Source organism: Perca fluviatilis, chromosome 4, assembly GCF_010015445.1.
Source record: "Perca fluviatilis chromosome 4, GENO_Pfluv_1.0, whole genome shotgun sequence".
NCBI classification, from domain to species: Eukaryota; Metazoa; Chordata; class Actinopteri; order Perciformes; family Percidae; genus Perca; species Perca fluviatilis.
This window is the reverse complement of record NC_053115.1, coordinates 34,025,439-34,044,142: the sequence shown is the minus strand read 5'-3', so window position 1 is coordinate 34,044,142 and position 18,704 is coordinate 34,025,439. Positions and strand designations below refer to the sequence as shown.

Here is an 18,704-nt window from a genome sequence, read left to right as displayed (position 1 = left end):
CACCTGTGTGGTTTTGACCAAAGTGATAAATCCTTGATTGGAGCAGACTATACTGTCAGACGACAGTTTACAGGTACATTACATAGAAGGACATATAGTGTATTTAGAAATCATGTGTAGTCATACTAAGGCTCACACAGACAAACTTAGATTACTCAGTGTCAAGGTATTTATCACAAGATTGGTCTTGCTGATGCTTAAAAAAAACAGACAGACACAATGTCCTGAAATGTTTTGACCTGATGGCGGTTAACAGCTTTCAAGCTATTCAAAATGAGTGACATGGTGATCTGGGAATGAACAATTTACAAAAATCCTACAATTAATTCTTCTTACAGTACTGTATGTGAAACTCAGCTATACCCATATCTCAGTATACTGTAAAGTGTGTCAAAGTTTGGCTCCTGAAGAATACTTGCTGTGTGGAAAATAGGCTATATCTCCTTAATGCTGCACTAATGACAATCTTTATTTTAACTATGTGTAATGTGACAGGGGTTGCTCAAAGTGACAAACCCACAGATTACCAACAATTTAAAGTCCAGATACCACTTCCTTCGTCATCACCATTCCACTAGCTTCTCTAACTCAAAGCCAATGACAAATTTAAATTTGTAGCTCATGGTGGCACTAGAGGAAAAGAGAATCACTAAAGTTAGCAGAATACATGGCCTGGGCATCTGTATCAATCTGTACCAATGTAATTCGTAGAAATTATGTCTCTACTGTATTACTGTGTTGCAAAGTGACATGTAATCAATGAAAGAAACTCTGTATTACTGCTACTGAGTGTGACATTGTATGATTTACAATTACCCTTTAACGCATCATCTGGTGTATCGCGTATTTTGATGGAAGTTAGAGGGGTCAAAGGTTATATACTGTAGTCTCACTTTGCCAGACCTTCCTCCACTGCGGCGTTGCAGAGGAAGGTCTTGCTAGTCCACACAGCATTCTGGGATGGGAGAAAAACGTGCTCTGGTTATTAGCATTTCTTTAAACCAATCACAATCATCTCAGGGAAAGCTATGGTGCTGATGCAAAATAGCCTAAGGAGGGAACTTGTTGTTGCTTGAGCCCCGCTAAAAAGGGTCTAAAATCGCCCATGCGGCACATATTTTACAGCGTGCAAGGTCTTGTCAGCTTCAAAGCTGAGAATGAACTGGGTGAACTTTTCATTCTGTACCTTGTAAACTGCATTATAGTACTAAATGTAAAGGTATCTGTAGAGGCGCATCTATTTAACAAGACTAAGTCAGTCCCTCCAGAAAAACCCGATTATGCGATCGCATAATTTAATGCATAATCAGCCACAGTCCGCATATTTATGCGGGGGCCGCATTTTTTCAAAAATCACTTTTGCTACAAAAATTGCCGATTTCCGCACAAAATATGCAGAGCTTGCATAATTTCATAATCCCTGCATTTTCGTTGCAAAACAGTCACATATATCTTAGTAGAAAGTTGAAAAATGTTGCGTTTATGCAGCCATTTTCCCCTGTTCCCCAGAAAATCGTCACAGCTCAATCCGGACCAGAGTGGTGGACCGACCGGCCAACAATGCCATCCCTCAAGCTCTGCTGCTAGCTAAAAACTCATCTGTCAACTGGTGTTTCTACAATATCCTGCCTCTTGAAACAGAACCCCAGCACAGTGACTGAGTAATTTATGTGTGACAGGCTGTGAAGTGACTCAACAAAAGTCATTAATTTCTTCTTCAAAATTGTGTGTTCAGAGATTCAAGATCAGGTAACATCAGTACATCGCTCATGGCACAAATATCAGGTTACCAAATTTGAATGCCACCCAGCTCCACACTACCTTTGTCATATACAGAGGAAATGAGAAACAACAGCTGGTAGTATTTGGTGGTTCACCTGCTCAGTGAGCTCAGTTTCTGTGTATACAGATTCTTCTTATAGCGAGGTGGACACAGCAGTACCATTTCAGCAAGGATATGAGTCACTCAGGCATTGTAGGCACCATGTACATTAGGCTTCAGATTTCTTAAAATATACTGTCACTAATCAAAGCAGCGCAAAGGTTAAGAAAAACAGCTGTTAGAAAATATATGGTATATACAGCCTTCATCTATTAAGTCTTTGCTACTTGTTGTTAGTATAAAAAGGAAAACATGAAAACAAAGTTATAAAGCAGAATTAAAACATTTTTAAAATGTAATTATTATTTCAATAATTAATTTTTCACGTTACTTGTGTGTAGTGAAAATTCGGTAAAAGACTAGTGTGTAAAATAATCATCAGACCACAGAAATATATAGGATACAATTTTCAACATAAGATTATACATGGATGTATAATCATGTATAATCACACATGTATGTGTGGACTATACATCTGCTCATTGCACACAGTGCTTACATTTTGTATATATTTGTTTCTGTATTTATTGTTTATTCTTATTAATGTTTAATATGTTTGTGTATGTATGCCCCAATCACCAAGCCAAATTCCAAGTAGGGTAACTACTGTGGCAATAAAGTTTGTTTTAAAAAGGGAGCAGTGAGTGTTTTAAGAGGATCGAGGTGTAATCTGAGATGAGCGTTGTGTGACACTGGGCAGAGGGGCTTTGAGCGGGGGACTCTCCCGATTGCCACTCTGCCTCTGGTCAGCCTTATCCTTTAAATTCCAAAGATTATTGAAAGTCTGGTTTTGGACTTTTTCTGGGGCAAACAGCAGCAGGAGGAAAATGGCCATGCCAGAATAACACTGTAAGAAATAGTTTGAGCACCTCACTGCTAATATATATTTGATCAACACAGTCAACATAAGTAGCTTTGGAACAACGTATCGTCATACAACTGTGCGTATGATATCTTACAAAAAGTTATGTTTTTGCTATAATTAATCCTAAAAGGCTCTACTGCCATTTAGGTGATACATTGGGATTTGTTTACTGTATTCTTGACCATTTGATCAGAGATGGTAACAAGAGAGAGAATGAGAGAGTGTGCGGGCTTTTATTGACTTCTTGTCTTCAGTTATGCCATTTACTTTTCACCATTCACAGAAACGTCTGGACCTTGATCCAGAGCCTGCACAATGTAACCAAATCTTTAAACTATGGAGCTCTCAAAGCCAAGTGCTATTGATTACCAATTAATCTAGGGTGACCAGACCTCCTGGTTTGACCGGGACAGTCCCGATTTTAAGTTGCTTGTCCCGAGTCCCGACAAAAGCCTGTCGGGACGCTAAAATGTCCCGGTTTACACCAACCACTATGAAATTGTCCCAGTTAAACGGTTAAAATGCTGACAGCTAAACAGTGTAAAAGTGTGACTGTACTGTAGAGGATTCCAACAGCGGGACGTACAACCATAGACAACAGTCTGCCGCTAAAGCTACGAGCTAAAAGACAAACCAGCTAGCTAACACTTGGTCACTGCTGTTGTCGGAAAAACAACACAGACGTGAATAAAGGTTGCGTTTACTTAAAACTGGTAAAACTCGTGGTGCATTCGTTATTGTAAAATACCGTTTTCTCATCTTCACTTTTGTGAAGGTAAATACAAGCTGGACAATTGCCCTATTAACTTACATTGTAGCTTGTTTCTCTGCTGCCGACTGCAGCAATCTCGCTTAATACTGGACCAATGTCAAAGATTGTTGTTCACTTAGTCAGTCACTTAGACATAAAAAACATAGGAAAATAAGGTCCAGGTTGACAAAACAGTAGTTTTCATCTCTAGTTTCTGATGTGTGCCCCTGACTTGCTTGGTTTCCATAGCAACGGCGGCAGAAACTCATGAGCATTAAAATATTGTAACTGTTCATAAACCTGGTCTACTTCAGGACTACAGGTCAGAGGTTAAAGTGAAGAATGGAGCCACACGATCAGACCAGGAAAATTCTTTAATTGACCTCTCCTGTTGTTAAAATGGTTTAAAACAGAAAACGATAAATGCAATGAATGGAAGATGAATGTATTTGTTTTATCAGTTATGCTTACTTATACAAGAATATAAAATTAGAAAATGAAAACTAAACAAATATTCATATTTTTCACACAATAATAAATCAGCTCACTTTCCTGCACACATAAACCTGTCCAAACCTAAAGTCCAAAATGTTTTATGACCAATACTGGGATGAGGATTGACAAGTAAGTCAGCGTGAGTTATAGCTGTGGAATTATGTACAGAAATGTTCACATACACCCATTTCCTGTTGTCGTGAGTGCCGGTGCCTAATCATAGCTGCTGACTCATTACAAAACTCAGACTGGGAAAAGGGTCATGCCCATCCAGCCAATGGCCGCTTCACCTGGTTGATCTGATTGGCAGCAGAGATCTACTAACTGCTATTTGGCAGCATGTGCACATGAGTCACACGCACAGGTGTTGTCTGGGAAAGTTACAGAGTGCACTTAATGAGAGAGACAGAGAGAGAGAGAGAGAGAGAGAGAGAGTGAGTGAGGGAAGGTAGGCGGCACAGATGATGTGTGAGAAGTAGTACAACAGTTCATAGGTGCAGAAGTCATCTCATTGGTTAGATTAGAAGCAGCCGCAATCTTTTTGTCAACACTCATGAGGCAAAACAGACATCAGGGGAAGCAGGGGGGAGCGAGTAATGTGAAGCATGCACACTCTGCAAACAGAAACAACAACCATGCTGTCTTCAGTGCTTGTAAGTGATTCCTAAATGGTGATTGTTAATTTTTATAATGAGGTAACAGACAGAAACGTTTGTGACATTGAATGTCACAAATGAAAACATGAAAACATTGTCAATGCCATTCTTTGTTTTATATTTATTCATATATTCAGTAAGCCTGTGTTTGGTGTGGGTATTGCAGGCTGCAGGCAAGCCCCTACATGTGTAATGCTGCATTCGAGCCATGTCGGCTGAGTGACGGGAAAACCTCCAGTTATTGACACAAATCGATTGAATCGATCCCAGATGGTTAGCCCCATTAGCTTTGTAGTCACACCAGGTAAATGGAAAGTAAGGCTAAATTATCCATTTTTTTTTTTGATCATGTTACATATTTGGACTTGTTTGTTTACAAATGAAACCAGATATAAACAGTGAATTGCTCCATTTAATGGATTTTATAAGTGCCTGCGATGGTGGCTTTGCAGCTGTTTTGTGATCGGTTCAGTGATGTCATGTGGGAGATACCGTCACACTACTATCTTGGAACTCCTTTGTGTGATAGGACATGAACGCAGCATTATTCAACCTACTATTCTTGCAAGTTGGCCATTGACCATTTAATATATTATTCTATAGTCAGTGGCAGTTATTTTGAGTTTACACATGTGGTTCTTTTGGCTCTGCCCACTAACTTAACTCGGCCATCGATATTATTTCTGCCTCCACTCTGAAAAACATATCTCTGCAGCAGATAAATATATGCATATTGCCCTAAAGTTCAATGATAAGCTTTCCTTCATCGTCACTACTGCTGGTGTCTTCTGTGTATTCCAGGCAGCTTTGCACAGGCCGTACTCCACTGGGCGGACACTCTGGCTCGTAGCCACAAAGCTGGCCAGACAAGTAAAAAGAGTGGCATTTGTTGGTAATGTCACTGCTCTGACTTGTGCAGTCAGTTGCTGCTGTATCCTTGGTGTCTTGATAGTCATCAGGTTCTGGGGACGTGAAGGACTCTGATGACATTTCCCCTGTCAATCCAGCAGCAGCTCTACTGACTCGAACAGAATAAACAAAATGGCTGGGGTGAGTGGAGGGTGATGTGTTGACATCAGGCGAGACACTTGAGCTCACTGCTGGGATGTTGTTAGCTGAGATGTTGCTCTGCTGTTGATCCTGGTGGGAACATGTTGGTGTTTGCTGAGGGCTGGACTCAATCTGTGAAAGAGCATGTTGTGTTTCTGTTAATGGGGCCTGTGCTCTGATGCCTTGACTTGAATTGGATTCACATAAGATCTGTGTTTGTTGGTTATGGAGGATGCTGCTTTCCCAGTGTTGTTGTGAGAAATATAAGTTGTTCATGTCCAGTGGAGCCTGTGGAGAATTGAAAAGACTCTTCTGACTGCTGCTGGCACAATGATTCAGGTTGTTAGACTTGCTTGGAGCTTGATGAGGGCTCTGTGGAGGGTACTCAGACATTCCTGAGTGTGTCTGGGAAAGATTATGAAGATGCTGCTCAGATAGCCAAGAGTCTTTAAAGGAATCCACCTTTACCCTTCTGTCTTCTCCCTGTTAAGAGGAAAGAAGAATAGTACAATAATACAGTCATCATCCTCCCGTCCCTGGCTTCCTGCGTAGCTCAAATACCACAATGCCTAGTGTGTCCAGTGAGTTATGAATTGTGATAAAACATCACAGTGGAGAGTTAAGTTGCTCTTGAAACTTTCAATTACACACCATGACGTTTGAAATCCTATGGTGGAGTTCTGCGTCTGTTATAATGGATTGCTGATGTTTTCAACTTTGGCAAAAAGCTCATAAAGCCTCATGATTTATAGCTGACTTGCTACCATGTGTGCTTCTGTGATATAAATTTCTGTTCTGTCGTGTAAATCTTTTTTCTTTTTCTACCACATACTTTTCTGTTGCAGCCCCCCACACACACACACGGACAATTTGCACTACCCTATCCCACCCATACTGTTCTATTTTTTATTTACAAATGTACATACTGTAATTAAACCTAAACATAGCCACATTCTACTGCTCTTCGTATTATTTGTCCTGCACATACACTTTTTCTTACTACTCTTTTTTTCTTACTACATTTAGTACTATAATGCTACTATATCTGTCTATATGGTTCATACAGAATATCCGTATTTACTCTGTTTTTCTTATTATATATTCTGCTAATACACTGCATATATCTATATTATTCTTACTACTATTATAATGTCACTGCTACTACATTGCACATATCTTTACATGCTGTTCATATACATTGTTCATATTACATAGCCATATTTATTCTGCTCTTATAACACTGCAATATATTTCCTGTCCTGCCTATACACCACCTGTCTATACTAGGACTCTGATGAAGATGTAACCTTACATCGAAACGTTAGTCACTGTTATGCACCTTAAGAAATAAAACCATCAAGTAAGAAGACATCTGTGTTCCACCGGCAATTTTTTGTTATTTTATACTGTTGTGTCCTGCCTTGGTTGCACCGGATTGTTGTGGTCTGCAGAAGCGCAAAGAACTGTCCTTTTTACCTGTCTATACTTTGTATATCACATTGTACTTTTCTGCTTTTTTTGCACTTCTGGTTAGACGCAAACTGCATTTCGTTGTCTTTGTCCTTGTACTCTGCACAATGACAATAAAGTTGAATCTAATCTAATCTAATCTAATCTAATTGTGCTGCAAATATTTAATTTCTTGGTAAAAGTCATTCAAAAATGAAAAACAATTCTGTAACAACAATCATGTCTGAAACCTCCCCAGGTCAGGACAGTCTGAATACATCGGGCTCAGAGGGATTTGTCGAACGTTTAAGAGTTTAAGAATAATTAAAACAATAAAAGAAGTATTTAGAAAGAATGCCGGATTGGAAAGAATCAGTTTTGGCATTTGTGTGCCATGTCGCTTTAGCCTGTGTGTAGTTTAGAGAGGGTTTATGTGTAGTATATATATATATTGTATATACATGTGAACAAAGTCTCAGTAGTGACGACCCTTTATTTTTTGGACTGGGCTGTGCAATCATTTGTCAAATGACACCAATGTGTGCAACGTAAACACTGAAACAATACAATAATTGTATAATGAGCATGAAGCCAGTGAGCAGTAAATACATTCATTAAATCTCACCTCTGGCTTTGTCATATCAGCTAAACACGTGTATGTGCAGTTTGACTTGGCCTTGTCCCACTGTCCCGGCACCTCGTCCGTCTCAACCTCTCTGTTCTTATCCTCTCCTGCCACCCCTCCACCACCTCGCCCCTCCATGCATTGGACGTTTGTCCTTCCATCCTCTTGGCTCTTCCTGGGCCTGCAGTCTGGATGCCCAGGGGCCTCTCGATGTCCCAGTGTCTGGGCCAGGGGGGGTCCTTCTATAAGCAAGCCAAATAAAAAAAAACAGTTGTTTTCTTTAGGAGGGTGAATCCACAATGTTAATGCTAATCATTCACCTGAAAACTGAATGCGCAAACTGTAGCTGACTTTGGATAAAAGTATAACAACAAAAAAGATCATAGTAAATGACAAAATAATGAATGAAATGTGTTATATTTATAGCAAATCATATCGTCGTGATACACATGGACAAATGTGCTTAGACATAATATGCCATGGAGGCTTTAACAGTAATTGTCTTTATGAAAAATGAATGGGCTCGTAGATTGGAAATTGGAATTCCCTTGCTCTGCCAAACTCTTAGGGTACATGGACCCTTCCTCCCCTGTCCTCTCCTTACTTTACATGTCATTTAGCTGACGCTATTACCCATAGCGACTTACAATTACTACATATGTCAGAGGGCTCAATGATGTTTTTTGACTCCAAGTGCTCCTTCCACCGCCTTCAAGTCACCTAACCCTAACCTTAACCTTAACCTTAACCTTAACCATAACCATAACCATAACCATAACCATAACCATAACCATAACCAGTGCCTCCCAATGGTGCTTTCCAGGCAGCGCTGCCTGGAAGGCACCGTTGGGGGCAAAAAACACAGATAAACTGTCAGAGGCCACACGCCTCTGGAGCAACTATGGGTTAGGTGTCTTGCTCAGGGACACATTGGTTGATGTACCGCAGTGGGAATTGAACCTAGATCTCTCACACCAAAGGTATGTGTCATTTCCACTGTGCCATCATCACCCCCACTTTAACTATAATTTACTATTATGTGCCTGAACACAAGTGTTGGTGACAAGTCTTTCCAGGACAATTAGAAACGTAGTTTGTTGTTTCGCTTCAGCCAGAAGGCAGAAGATGGAGTCCACATGATGGCCTTTTAACTGTGTAACTGTCTTAATCCCAAACTCCAGTCATTTAAAGAGTGGGTAAAATGGTGCTGTGTGCTGTGACGGGCGTAGAATGAAAAACATGGCAGGACACTACCTTTCTGTACAAGCCTGTGGGCAGCCCACATGTCACAGTAACAAGAACAACAATAATCAAACCAAAGCCACATGGACTGTGAGTTTTTGTTTTATGTTTAAATGAACCATGATTTGACTATTTTGTCCATAACTAAAGATTCAGATAGTGATAGTTAAAAGACTTCCACATCAGTTGTGGGTTTTAGTGATTCTGCAGTACGCAAAACCAGACAAGGCCTGCACTCTGCAAACCAGTGGTCTTATAATGCCATCTTGTGGTAAAAACTGGTTTGTCTTGAAATGTGCACAGATTCAAACTTGTTAGTAAAAGCAATCCAGAGCAGTCTGTATATCAGTATTAGATCAGACACATTCTTGTTGTCTCTGTACTAAACAGTGACCATGAGGTTCATTTGAGGCTGTTCACATCCAAGGACTACATGTATTTGTAGTCCTTTTACATGTAAATGTATCTTACACCTTAGGGTGAATGCAATCAAATCATATTATTTTTTTTGTACAATTCCTTGGGGCAATGGGGCACAATGAGCTGTGGCCCCCTGTTAACATCTCCAGCACCTTCTCCCTGTACACTCTGGGCTAAACACATTCATAGGAAGATGCACCATGTCAACACATTGGGCCTCATTCACCAAACGTTCTTAAGAACAAATGTGTTCTTAAACCCCACTTACGCAGTTTTCACGAAGATTCTGGTATTCACCAATGTTTTCTTATTTGGGATTTGTTCTTAGTAGTGATGGTCAATCTTTATTTTCTGAGCTCACTAGATGGCACTCTCAGTTGAAAGAAAAAGGTTAAAGGAATGGCAATTCAGTGTGTTTATAACGCTTTGTTGAAGAGAGAGCCCCATGTAGTGGGCTCAGAAAAAAAGGGAAAATGGTTCACGAAGCTTCATTTGGCCATCACTAGTTCTTAGGTAAGAACAGAATCTACACACACTCAAGAGCCCTCTTACGCACAATTTAGAGCTGACAGGTTTGCACAAAACAAGTAGCTATACCGTTTTCGTCCATTCCAATTTAAAACTTAACATTTCTCTTCATTTTGTAACTTATTATTTTCATACTTTACACATAATTATACGTTTGTTTGTTTGAATAAATATACACTACTGCTCATTTGTAAAGCACTTTGAATTGCCATTGTGTATGAATTGTGCTAGGCCTAAATAAATAAACTTGCCTTGCTTTGCCTTTAATTCACATCAATTATGTTAACGGAGAACCCTGCCATCCAATAATAAGTGATTGATTATTTATACGCCATTTCTTTTCTACTTCATCGGTTCTGCGCCCTTCTCCAGATTCAGTGTTCACTGCATGAGTAATTGCATTCCATGCATCGGTTTTATTTGCTGCTTTGTATCCACTGCTGACGCTACTAAATAAGATGTCTCGTTTTTCGTTAACTTCTTGCAGCAGTACCTCCACTTCAGAATTACTAAAGTTTTTCTTTCTTTTGGAGTCAAGGCCTCCACTGTCTTTGCCACGTCTTTTGGATATTTCTCTAAGTGTGCACACGACACGGCCCTGCCATCTCATGCCCGTTTATGGGAATTAACGGGGCATTTACATATGCTAAATAGGCACAATGGGCATAAGCTTTCAATTTACGAAGACATTGGGATTCATCATTCTAAGAACACACCTGCGAATTCTGGTGTTTAAGAACACGTCATGAATCAGAAGTAGACCTTTCTTAGGGACTTTCTTAAGAACATATTTAAAGCGCCCATATTATGCTCATTTTCAGGTTCATAACTGTATTTTAAGGTTGTACCAGAATAGGTTTACATGGTTTAATTTTCAAAAAACGCCATATTTTTGTTGTACTGCACAGCTCTCTCTCACTGCTGCAGATCCTCTTTTCACCTGGTTTCTGTTTTAGCTACAGAGTGAGACCTCTTTTCATCTTCTTCTTCTGTACTATCTTTGATTGCACTCGCACATGCTCAGTAGCTCAGATGTAGATCATGTCAGCTAGCTAACTCTAGAGACAGTAAAAGAAAGCCTGTTTCTCCAACTTTGGTCAGTTACAAGGCAGGATTAGCTGGGAGACTTCTAAATGAGGGCGTACATGTAAGTAGTTCTTTTGTAGATTATGGTGAACTTGTGTGTGTTGTAGCAGTGCTTTGCTATTGAGAACGACGTAGCATGCTAATGCTAACGCTTAGCATGCTAACGAGCTAACGGTTGTGGTTAGCCAGCTCATTTCGGACTGTGACGTCACAGTTACAGTCACAGCCGATTTTGAACAGCTCACTAGGAGACTGAAGGCAGGACACATTCAGAAACTGTATCTCACTCAAAACAGCATGGATGGATTTTTTTCAAAGTTTGTATGTGTGTGGAAGCACCAGAGACACAAAAGAACACCCCAAATCCCAGAAAAAGTGATTTTTTCATAATATGGGCACTTTAAGAGAAAATTTAGGAAGATATTGGTGAATGAGGCCCAATATTAGTCTATATCCACGATGTTCCACTTCCGGGATTGGTTTGTTGCCGCCGGAAATTCCGCCGGATTTCACACATTTAGGCATTTCTGTTACCTTTGGCTTTCCTCGTGTTGGCGTTCTAAACTTTGGTGGATTTATGAGGACTATGGTTAACTGCTCCTCAGATCTCTGCAAGGTAAATCCAGACAGCTAGCTAGACTATCTGTCCAATCTGAGTTTTATGTTGCATGACTAAAACTACTTTTGAACATACATGTTCCACCAAAACAAGTTCCTTCCCGAGGCTATTTTGCAGAGGCACCGTGGCTCCGGCCAGCGCCTAGCGCCGCCCAAGACGATTGTGATTGGTTTAAAAATATACCAATAAACCAGAGCACGTTTATCTCCCATCCCGGAATGCTGTGTGGACTAGCCAGAAGGTCTGGCAAAGCGAGACTAACACAATATAATCTTCAGGCTTCAGGGGCCCTTGGCAGTTGGTTGCCCTGTGTAAACTGTTAGGGTCATTGTCCCAGAATCGGGGGACTATAACACACAAAGTGTTCACCTAAAGTGGATGTGAACACTATCAAACGCCCTGAAATCAGCTATTACCCTCATAGTCATTGTTTACATTTAAATCCAATGTGCTGGACTACAAAGCCTAATCAATGACAACTTTTCACATTGTACAGTATATCATTCAGCTCACATACCACATAAATACTTCATATACTTAAAATAGTCATATAATTACCTGCAGGAGCGCTCTGAATACTTGTAAGCACAGCTGTGATGTCTTTGGGTCCTTCTAAACTGATGTTAGAAGACATTGAAATAAAGTGAGCGAGTTGTTTTTCTGAGTGGGTTGAACTGTTTAAATCCTGTAATTCACTTAGAGTCATTTCCTGGGAATCCTCTGAAGGTCCCACCCTGTCACATCCCATGTTTGCATGTTTCATTGAAATGAATGCCTCTGATAATGTCGATTCCAGTGAATTACTGCCATAGATGGTTGCTTGTGAGTTCAACTGTCTTGAAGCTTTGCATTTATTGATGGAAATTGAAGAAACTGACCCAGAGAGTTCATCAGCACCTGCAGCACCGGAAGCCTGACTGAGGCCGACCTGCAGAGGGGGGTGGGTTTCTCCATTTTCTAACCTGCTGCTTCCATATGCAAAGGCTTTGCCCGTGGATTTCATTGTGCCTACATTACATGAAGCTGCTTGATTTTTAAAGTGAGAGAGAGAGGTCCCGCTGAGCTTGTGTTGGCCAGAGAGTGTTTGAAAGGCCAGTCCACCTTGGCTGACCCTTCTGTCCCGCAAAAGCTGCTCCTCAGCACAACGGTTCAGAGAAAGGGCATGTTCCTCCTCTGAAGTGTGGCTCCTTCCTGACTTTACACCTTTGAGTGAAGCAGCAGTTGACATAATATCGCCCGTAGAGCTCTGAGTCACAGTGAACGTGTTTACATGAGCGTATTGGTGTGGGCGTAGCGACGAGCCTAGTGCTTCAAGAGGTGTAGATTGAACTGATACTGTAGCCTGAGTGGAAATACGGTCTTTAGTCAGGGGGAGATTTGGCTCTGCCTTCCCAATTTGTGCAGACAGTGGAGTTTTTTTTCTCTCCATGTCAAGTGTGGGTAAGGACTCACTTTGGTACCCCTGCTGTTGATGTCCTTGCTGGTGATGGTCCCTTCCATCATTGCTACTTTCCATGGTGACAGAGCTTTGAGCTTTATTCTGGATCACTTCCGAGGCCACTGCTTTCACATCCCGTCTCTGTGAGAGGGCGCTACCTGCTTGCCTCTCGATTTGGGGTTCCATGAGAGCCAGCTGCTCATCAGATATGATTTGGAGGCAGATCTGGAGGTCTGCTGTGTGAACATGAAACACGTTCTGAGAATCTGGCTGCATGTGGTTATACGGTACAATGTGACAAGGAACGACCGGAGTGTTTGAGCTGCCGTATGCACTGTTTATACGGCTCAACTGGTCTGATGCTGGTGATTGTGTGTGTGACAAGGGGGGGTTAGGGTTAGTTAGACCTTGTGAGAAAGCTGTAATGTCAGCACCAGATGACTTACTGTTTGCTGTGGTTACGGCAGGTGTTGCAGGGATGTTCGAGGGTGCATCAGGTCTGGGTAACTGCATAGGTGCTGAGCTCCGTGCAGATTTAAGGGTGTGTATTAAAGTGCTGCATAATCCTGCCTGATCATTTTGTAGGCAGGATGTGGTTATTGTGTTTGCTGCAAATTGCCTGTGCTCTACAGCATTTGGACTTAGTCTTGATGTTTTAGCCTGACACACGGTTGTGGCTGTGCAAGGCAAGAAGAGCTGGTCTTGTGTGGAGCTAAAAGCATTTGTCTTTTTGATATCACAAGTCTGCATCAATGGTGAGGTGACAGGATCAGACGTTTTGAACGAGAGTGAGGTTTGCTCAGTGTGAGAAGATGACAGAGCAGAGGTGAAAGTTCCAGTCGGTTTATCCACAACATGCGGTGAAGTATTTGAATCAGGTTCAGCAGCATTAGGTAACCTAAGCTGGTACTTGGGTAGGAAGCTGGCCTTGGCAGGGGAGGGTGTGGAAGTGGCTGGCGAGGTGCTAACAGATGGTGTATTTGCATTGATTATGCATGTTGGGAAGAGAGCTGCTTTTAACTGAGTATGTTTTTGAAGGTTGATATAACTGAGATTTGTGTCCTGCTGAGGCGCACTGCCAGCGACAGAGGGAAGGGGATGAGTTGGTGTGTTTGGGTCGGTTTTAATCTCCAGAAGGCAAAGTATTTTGTCATCAGTTTTCTGTTTTTTCCTGTCGGAGGGAATATGGGCTCCACGGAGCTGCAAGGTGGAGTCAGTATGTTTTTCTTCATCGATCATTCTTCCAGGTTCTGCTCTGCTCATGCTGTATGTTTGGTGGCTAACCGATGATCCAGTTGAAGATAATGGCAGTATTGACAAAGACAGGTTTCTCTGGAGAGGAGTCTTGAGAGAGCTGCATGATGTCTGAAGCTGGCTAGTTATTAGATTCAAATCCCCAGCAGAGACCAGAGATAGTTTGGCAGGAGGGCAGCCTGGATGACACAGAGTTGCACTGCTGCTGTTGAAGGTGATTGTTGATCCTGTTGTTGTTACTGTCTCCTTATTCACTTTTTGCAGGCCCTGAACAACCTCATACTCTGGGTTTGTCAAACATTTCCTACCTTTGATAACACTGTCATCACCACCTTTCTCAGCACTGTACAGCTTCTTAAATGTCCCTCCCCCGTACATGTACCACTTGTTGTAGGCAAACTTCTGTGCTTTCTTCCTCCGGAACTTTCTGTTGCTTGGCTCTCTGCAAATGTCACCACCATCCCCATCGCAGCTGAGACTGCTGGTGCACGCCTCCTCCACAGATGAATTCACGAAGAGACCGTCTGTTGCGTGGTTGCCGTCTACGGCCGTCTGCCGGACCAGTGGGCGATGGGTGGATGAATGCTGGTTTACAGGCTTGATTGAGAAACCTGTTGGATTGATGTGGCCGGAGCTTCCCCTCCGCACAAGTGTTACATAATCCCTGTTATGGGAGGAGGTTGGGCAGCTCCTCTCAGGCTGCAGGAGGGTGACGCTGAAAGGCAGGGAGTTGCTGCGGGTCAGGGGAGCATGCTCCATGCTGTTGGATTGCTGAGTGGGCACAGAGCTGTAGAACTCATGCTTCCTGTTTCTTTGTAACCCAACATTGGGAGTCTTACTGATCCTCATATCAAAGTGAAAGGAGTCCTTGTACGTGTACGGCATGGGGAGGTCAATGCTACCCTGCTTTGACAGAACTGTCTTCCGTGGCCTTACATTCTCCAGCTGTTTGTCCTCCACAACAGCTGTATTTTCTGAAATCAGCTTAGATATACGCTCCTCCAGTGTCTTCTGCTCCTGCTCCCTTGCAGTGCATTTGGGTTCCTGTCCATCCTGGCCTTGGGCCAAAGGTGTTTCTGTGCTGGCGGTTTCTTCAAGATGCTCCTTAGTGGACTCGGTGAGGGAATCCATACTGTGGTCAGGTAAAACGCTGCCAGGGCTCGGATAGTGCTCACTGCTCTCACTGAAGCCTGAGTCTGTGCTCTCGTGGCTCTGGGATTTTCTTCTGGATTCGGAGCTCTCCCACTGCTTGGAGAACAGAGTGGCTTCTTGTCTTTGAAGGGGAATATGTCGACTAGCAGTCAGCGGAGGGTTTTCATTTCCCATTCTCTGTTTTTCTCCTTCTCTTTCATTTGCTTCTGTTATCTGACCTGCAGGGGTCATCACATTCTGTTCACTGACAGAACGTTGTGTCTTTACAGGGTAGACGTTTGCAGCACTGGCTGGACAGGTGATCTCAGCAGCAGGTAGTGTGGCATCCTTTTCCATGCTGCCGGACTTCTCGCTGCGCTCATCTAGAGACAAACTGGAGCTGGACATGTTGTCTACGCTGCTCTGCTCCGATTCAGACGAGAGGCGGGCATGAGCCTGAGTACGCTTATGTTTGTAGAGGTTGCTCTGAGTCTTGAAGGAAACTCCACAAGTGGTGCAGGGGTAAGGCCGCTCCCCAGTGTGGCAGCGGAGATGCTTCTCCAGCACACTGGGCTTCATACAGTCCCGTCCACAGTGAGGACACATGTGCTTTCCTGCCGACTTGGGTCTGGGTGCAGCAGCAGCTGGCAGACTCAATCCCAGCTGAGACTGCAGTCCTCCAGCAATATGAAGTGTCAGAAAGGGAAGCGTCTCCTTGGAGTAAAGTGGAGGCATGGCCAGATGGAGTGTGGCCGGCTCCCGGGCAGCTGCAGGCTGTGCTGTGTGGATGTAAAGAGCCGTCAGTGGGGCCTGGACCTCCATCCTTTTCTCTGTCTGCGCTGCGACGGAGCTGATATGCACTGGAACACTCGCCAATCCTGGCCTGCCAGTCTCCATGGTAACCCTGCTGCTGTCGTGATGCACCAGTGCCAGGTCTCTAATTACCTGTAAGATAAGAACAGTTTGCATTAGACCTCAGATCAAACAGGGCAGATCCATCTATTTACAGACAATAGTTTGCTATTGCACAGAATGAAAGGAGCATAGCAACGGATAAATGAACAAAAGCAGTAAATGATATGACAGATATGCTGTACTCTTTAGGACAGATGGCTAATATAGAAATTACTCCAGTCTGGATTCTGCATGGTGATACAATCCAGGGAGACATGGTTTGCAATGATGTCCACAATCCTACAGCACCAAAATAAAAACACATCTATATCTGAGTGATACCATTTTAAGATGTTTTTTTGTAAGCAGGCAGTGGAAATATATGAGACACAAACGTGGATAGCAAGGTCTATATACAGGAGGGAATGGAGGAGAGTGACTCACATCAAGAGAGGGATGAGGGAGTGAGATCAGAGGCTTTTATATACTCAAATGAAATGTGTCTGCTGACATTAGCGGTTGTTCTGTCTCCAGTCTGCACCAATTAAATGGCATTCCCTTGATGTTCACAGTAGCATGTGGCAGCTTTGTCTCCTGACAGACAGTCATATTTGTGGAGTAATCTGATCAGAGGGTAAAGCCACCTACATGAAAAGATAAATAGCTTCATAAATTTACATTCCTGTCCGTGATGATTCTACATGTATAAATTACCACAAAAGAATTGGGAAAGGAGAAATTTTTTTTTAAACACCCACGTTAGATATGATTTCACGTGAGAAGTTTATATTCAGTTGCGCGCTGTGAAAAGAAGAAGCTTTGATAGTAATTTTAAACATGATTTACTTGGAACTTAGAGCTACCCTCTTACTGTAATGTGCTTTCACTTCCTTTCAGCTATGTAAATATGTCACATTGTTACACATGCTGCAACTTTATAAAGACATACAACTGTAGTGTGGACCTTTGAAGTATTCAGAGGGATGTTTTACTCAACAAACACATGTAGTCAGTTATGTACAAGGGTGTCCTGGAATTGGTTTAAAAAGAGGTCCAACTGTCCTGAAAAAAGGTTTTAAGCATCAACATGTAAACAAAAAGAAAGACTTTCTAGATCGGTCTCATTTCTTATCTGCTCTGTTAATCTGATTTCCAACTGCTGTTCTGACGGCGGAATGTTTGAAAAGAGGAAATATCTGATGGTGTTGCCATCACTGTGTGGAGGTAAGAATAACAAACCGAGACGCAACAGAAAACTGTAAAAAAAAAAAGGAAAAAGAAAATCATGCAAAAGTCACTCACCTTTTGTGCTTTGCACTTCAATCAGCAACAGTCGTCCAGCTTGGTCTTCTGCAGGGAACAGCCCCATCCTCAGGGTTCCTGCTGCTGTCAATCTCTCCTGTCATCCAAGGCCGTGTGTTCCAGTCTGATTGTCTCTCACAGCTCTTTCACGTGAACGGTTTCTTGTTGAGGAAGCGGAAGAAATGCAAATGAGAGAAAAAAAAGAAAAAAAAAAGATGTACTATCAAAGTGGTGAGGCAGAGAGGAGGAGAGTGAGGGCTGGCTGGGTGGGTGTGTAGCTCTCCAACAAAGACTTCCGGAGGACAAGTTGAAAACATAGATTACACAGATTGAAAGAGCACAGAGGCCCTGAGCACACATGGAAGGATTTGAAGCTAACACAAGTGTTGTGCAGAAGTGAAAGCGACTGTTTGGAAGAGGAAGTGCAGTCACAGAGGCAAGCTTACCTTCAACAGTCACGTTGGCTGACTGACTTTACGATCAACAGTTTGAGGCAGTACCGGACTTCTAGCCCACTTATAAACCTGCGCCCCCACCTACCTTCTTCCTCCTACACACTGTGTTTCATACACCCACAAAGACAAGGGTGCAGCGAAGCTAATGTTGCTGTGGCCGCTTTGCTGCACGTGCAATGCTCTCACTTTCTCAGGCAGAGAGCAAATGGATGAATTGTGAGTGGATGTAGTGAATTTCCCACCTCCAACCACTGCCCCCTTACAGTATGTTTCATTTTTGCAGGGTTACACCAGTTCACACCACACACGCTTATATAGTAGTACAGTTGCCCTTTTCTGAAAAACGATGTCTCATTTCTTGGCTGTATTTGCTGTTGCTGGATTTAAACAGCAAAATAGTGAATTTAAAAAGCAGAATACAGATTGCAATTGCTCCGTTTCAAACTCAGGAATCGGACAAATTCTGAGGAATGATGTGTTATTTGTGGCAGCAGTTTCCTTCAACTAAATGATTAAACCAGTGAACAAAATGTATGATCTCACACAGCTATACACAACCATT

At 42.4% G+C, this 18,704-nt stretch overlaps 1 protein-coding gene across 3 annotated transcripts; it reads right to left on the bottom strand.

The window, feature by feature from the left end:
- Positions 1-3,859: 3,859 nt before the first annotated feature.
- znf831 (zinc finger protein 831) lies at positions 3,860-17,832 on the bottom strand. 3 transcript variants are annotated; one of them, XM_039798431.1, is made up of 5 exons: positions 17,688-17,832; positions 16,830-17,029; positions 12,227-16,436; positions 7,774-8,015; positions 3,860-6,182 (listed from the first exon to the last, which is right to left on the bottom strand). In XM_039798431.1, exons 3-5 carry the CDS (start codon positions 16,386-16,388, stop codon positions 5,388-5,390), a joined length of 5,199 nt encoding a protein of 1,732 aa, XP_039654365.1. In that variant the 5' UTR covers positions 16,389-16,436; positions 16,830-17,029; positions 17,688-17,832; the 3' UTR covers positions 3,860-5,387. The 3 variants fall into 3 exon arrangements, with proteins under 3 accessions (XP_039654365.1, XP_039654368.1, XP_039654366.1); XM_039798434.1 differs by having other exon boundaries at positions 16,897-17,029; XM_039798432.1 differs by lacking the exon at positions 16,830-17,029.
- Positions 17,833-18,704: the final 872 nt, after the last annotated feature.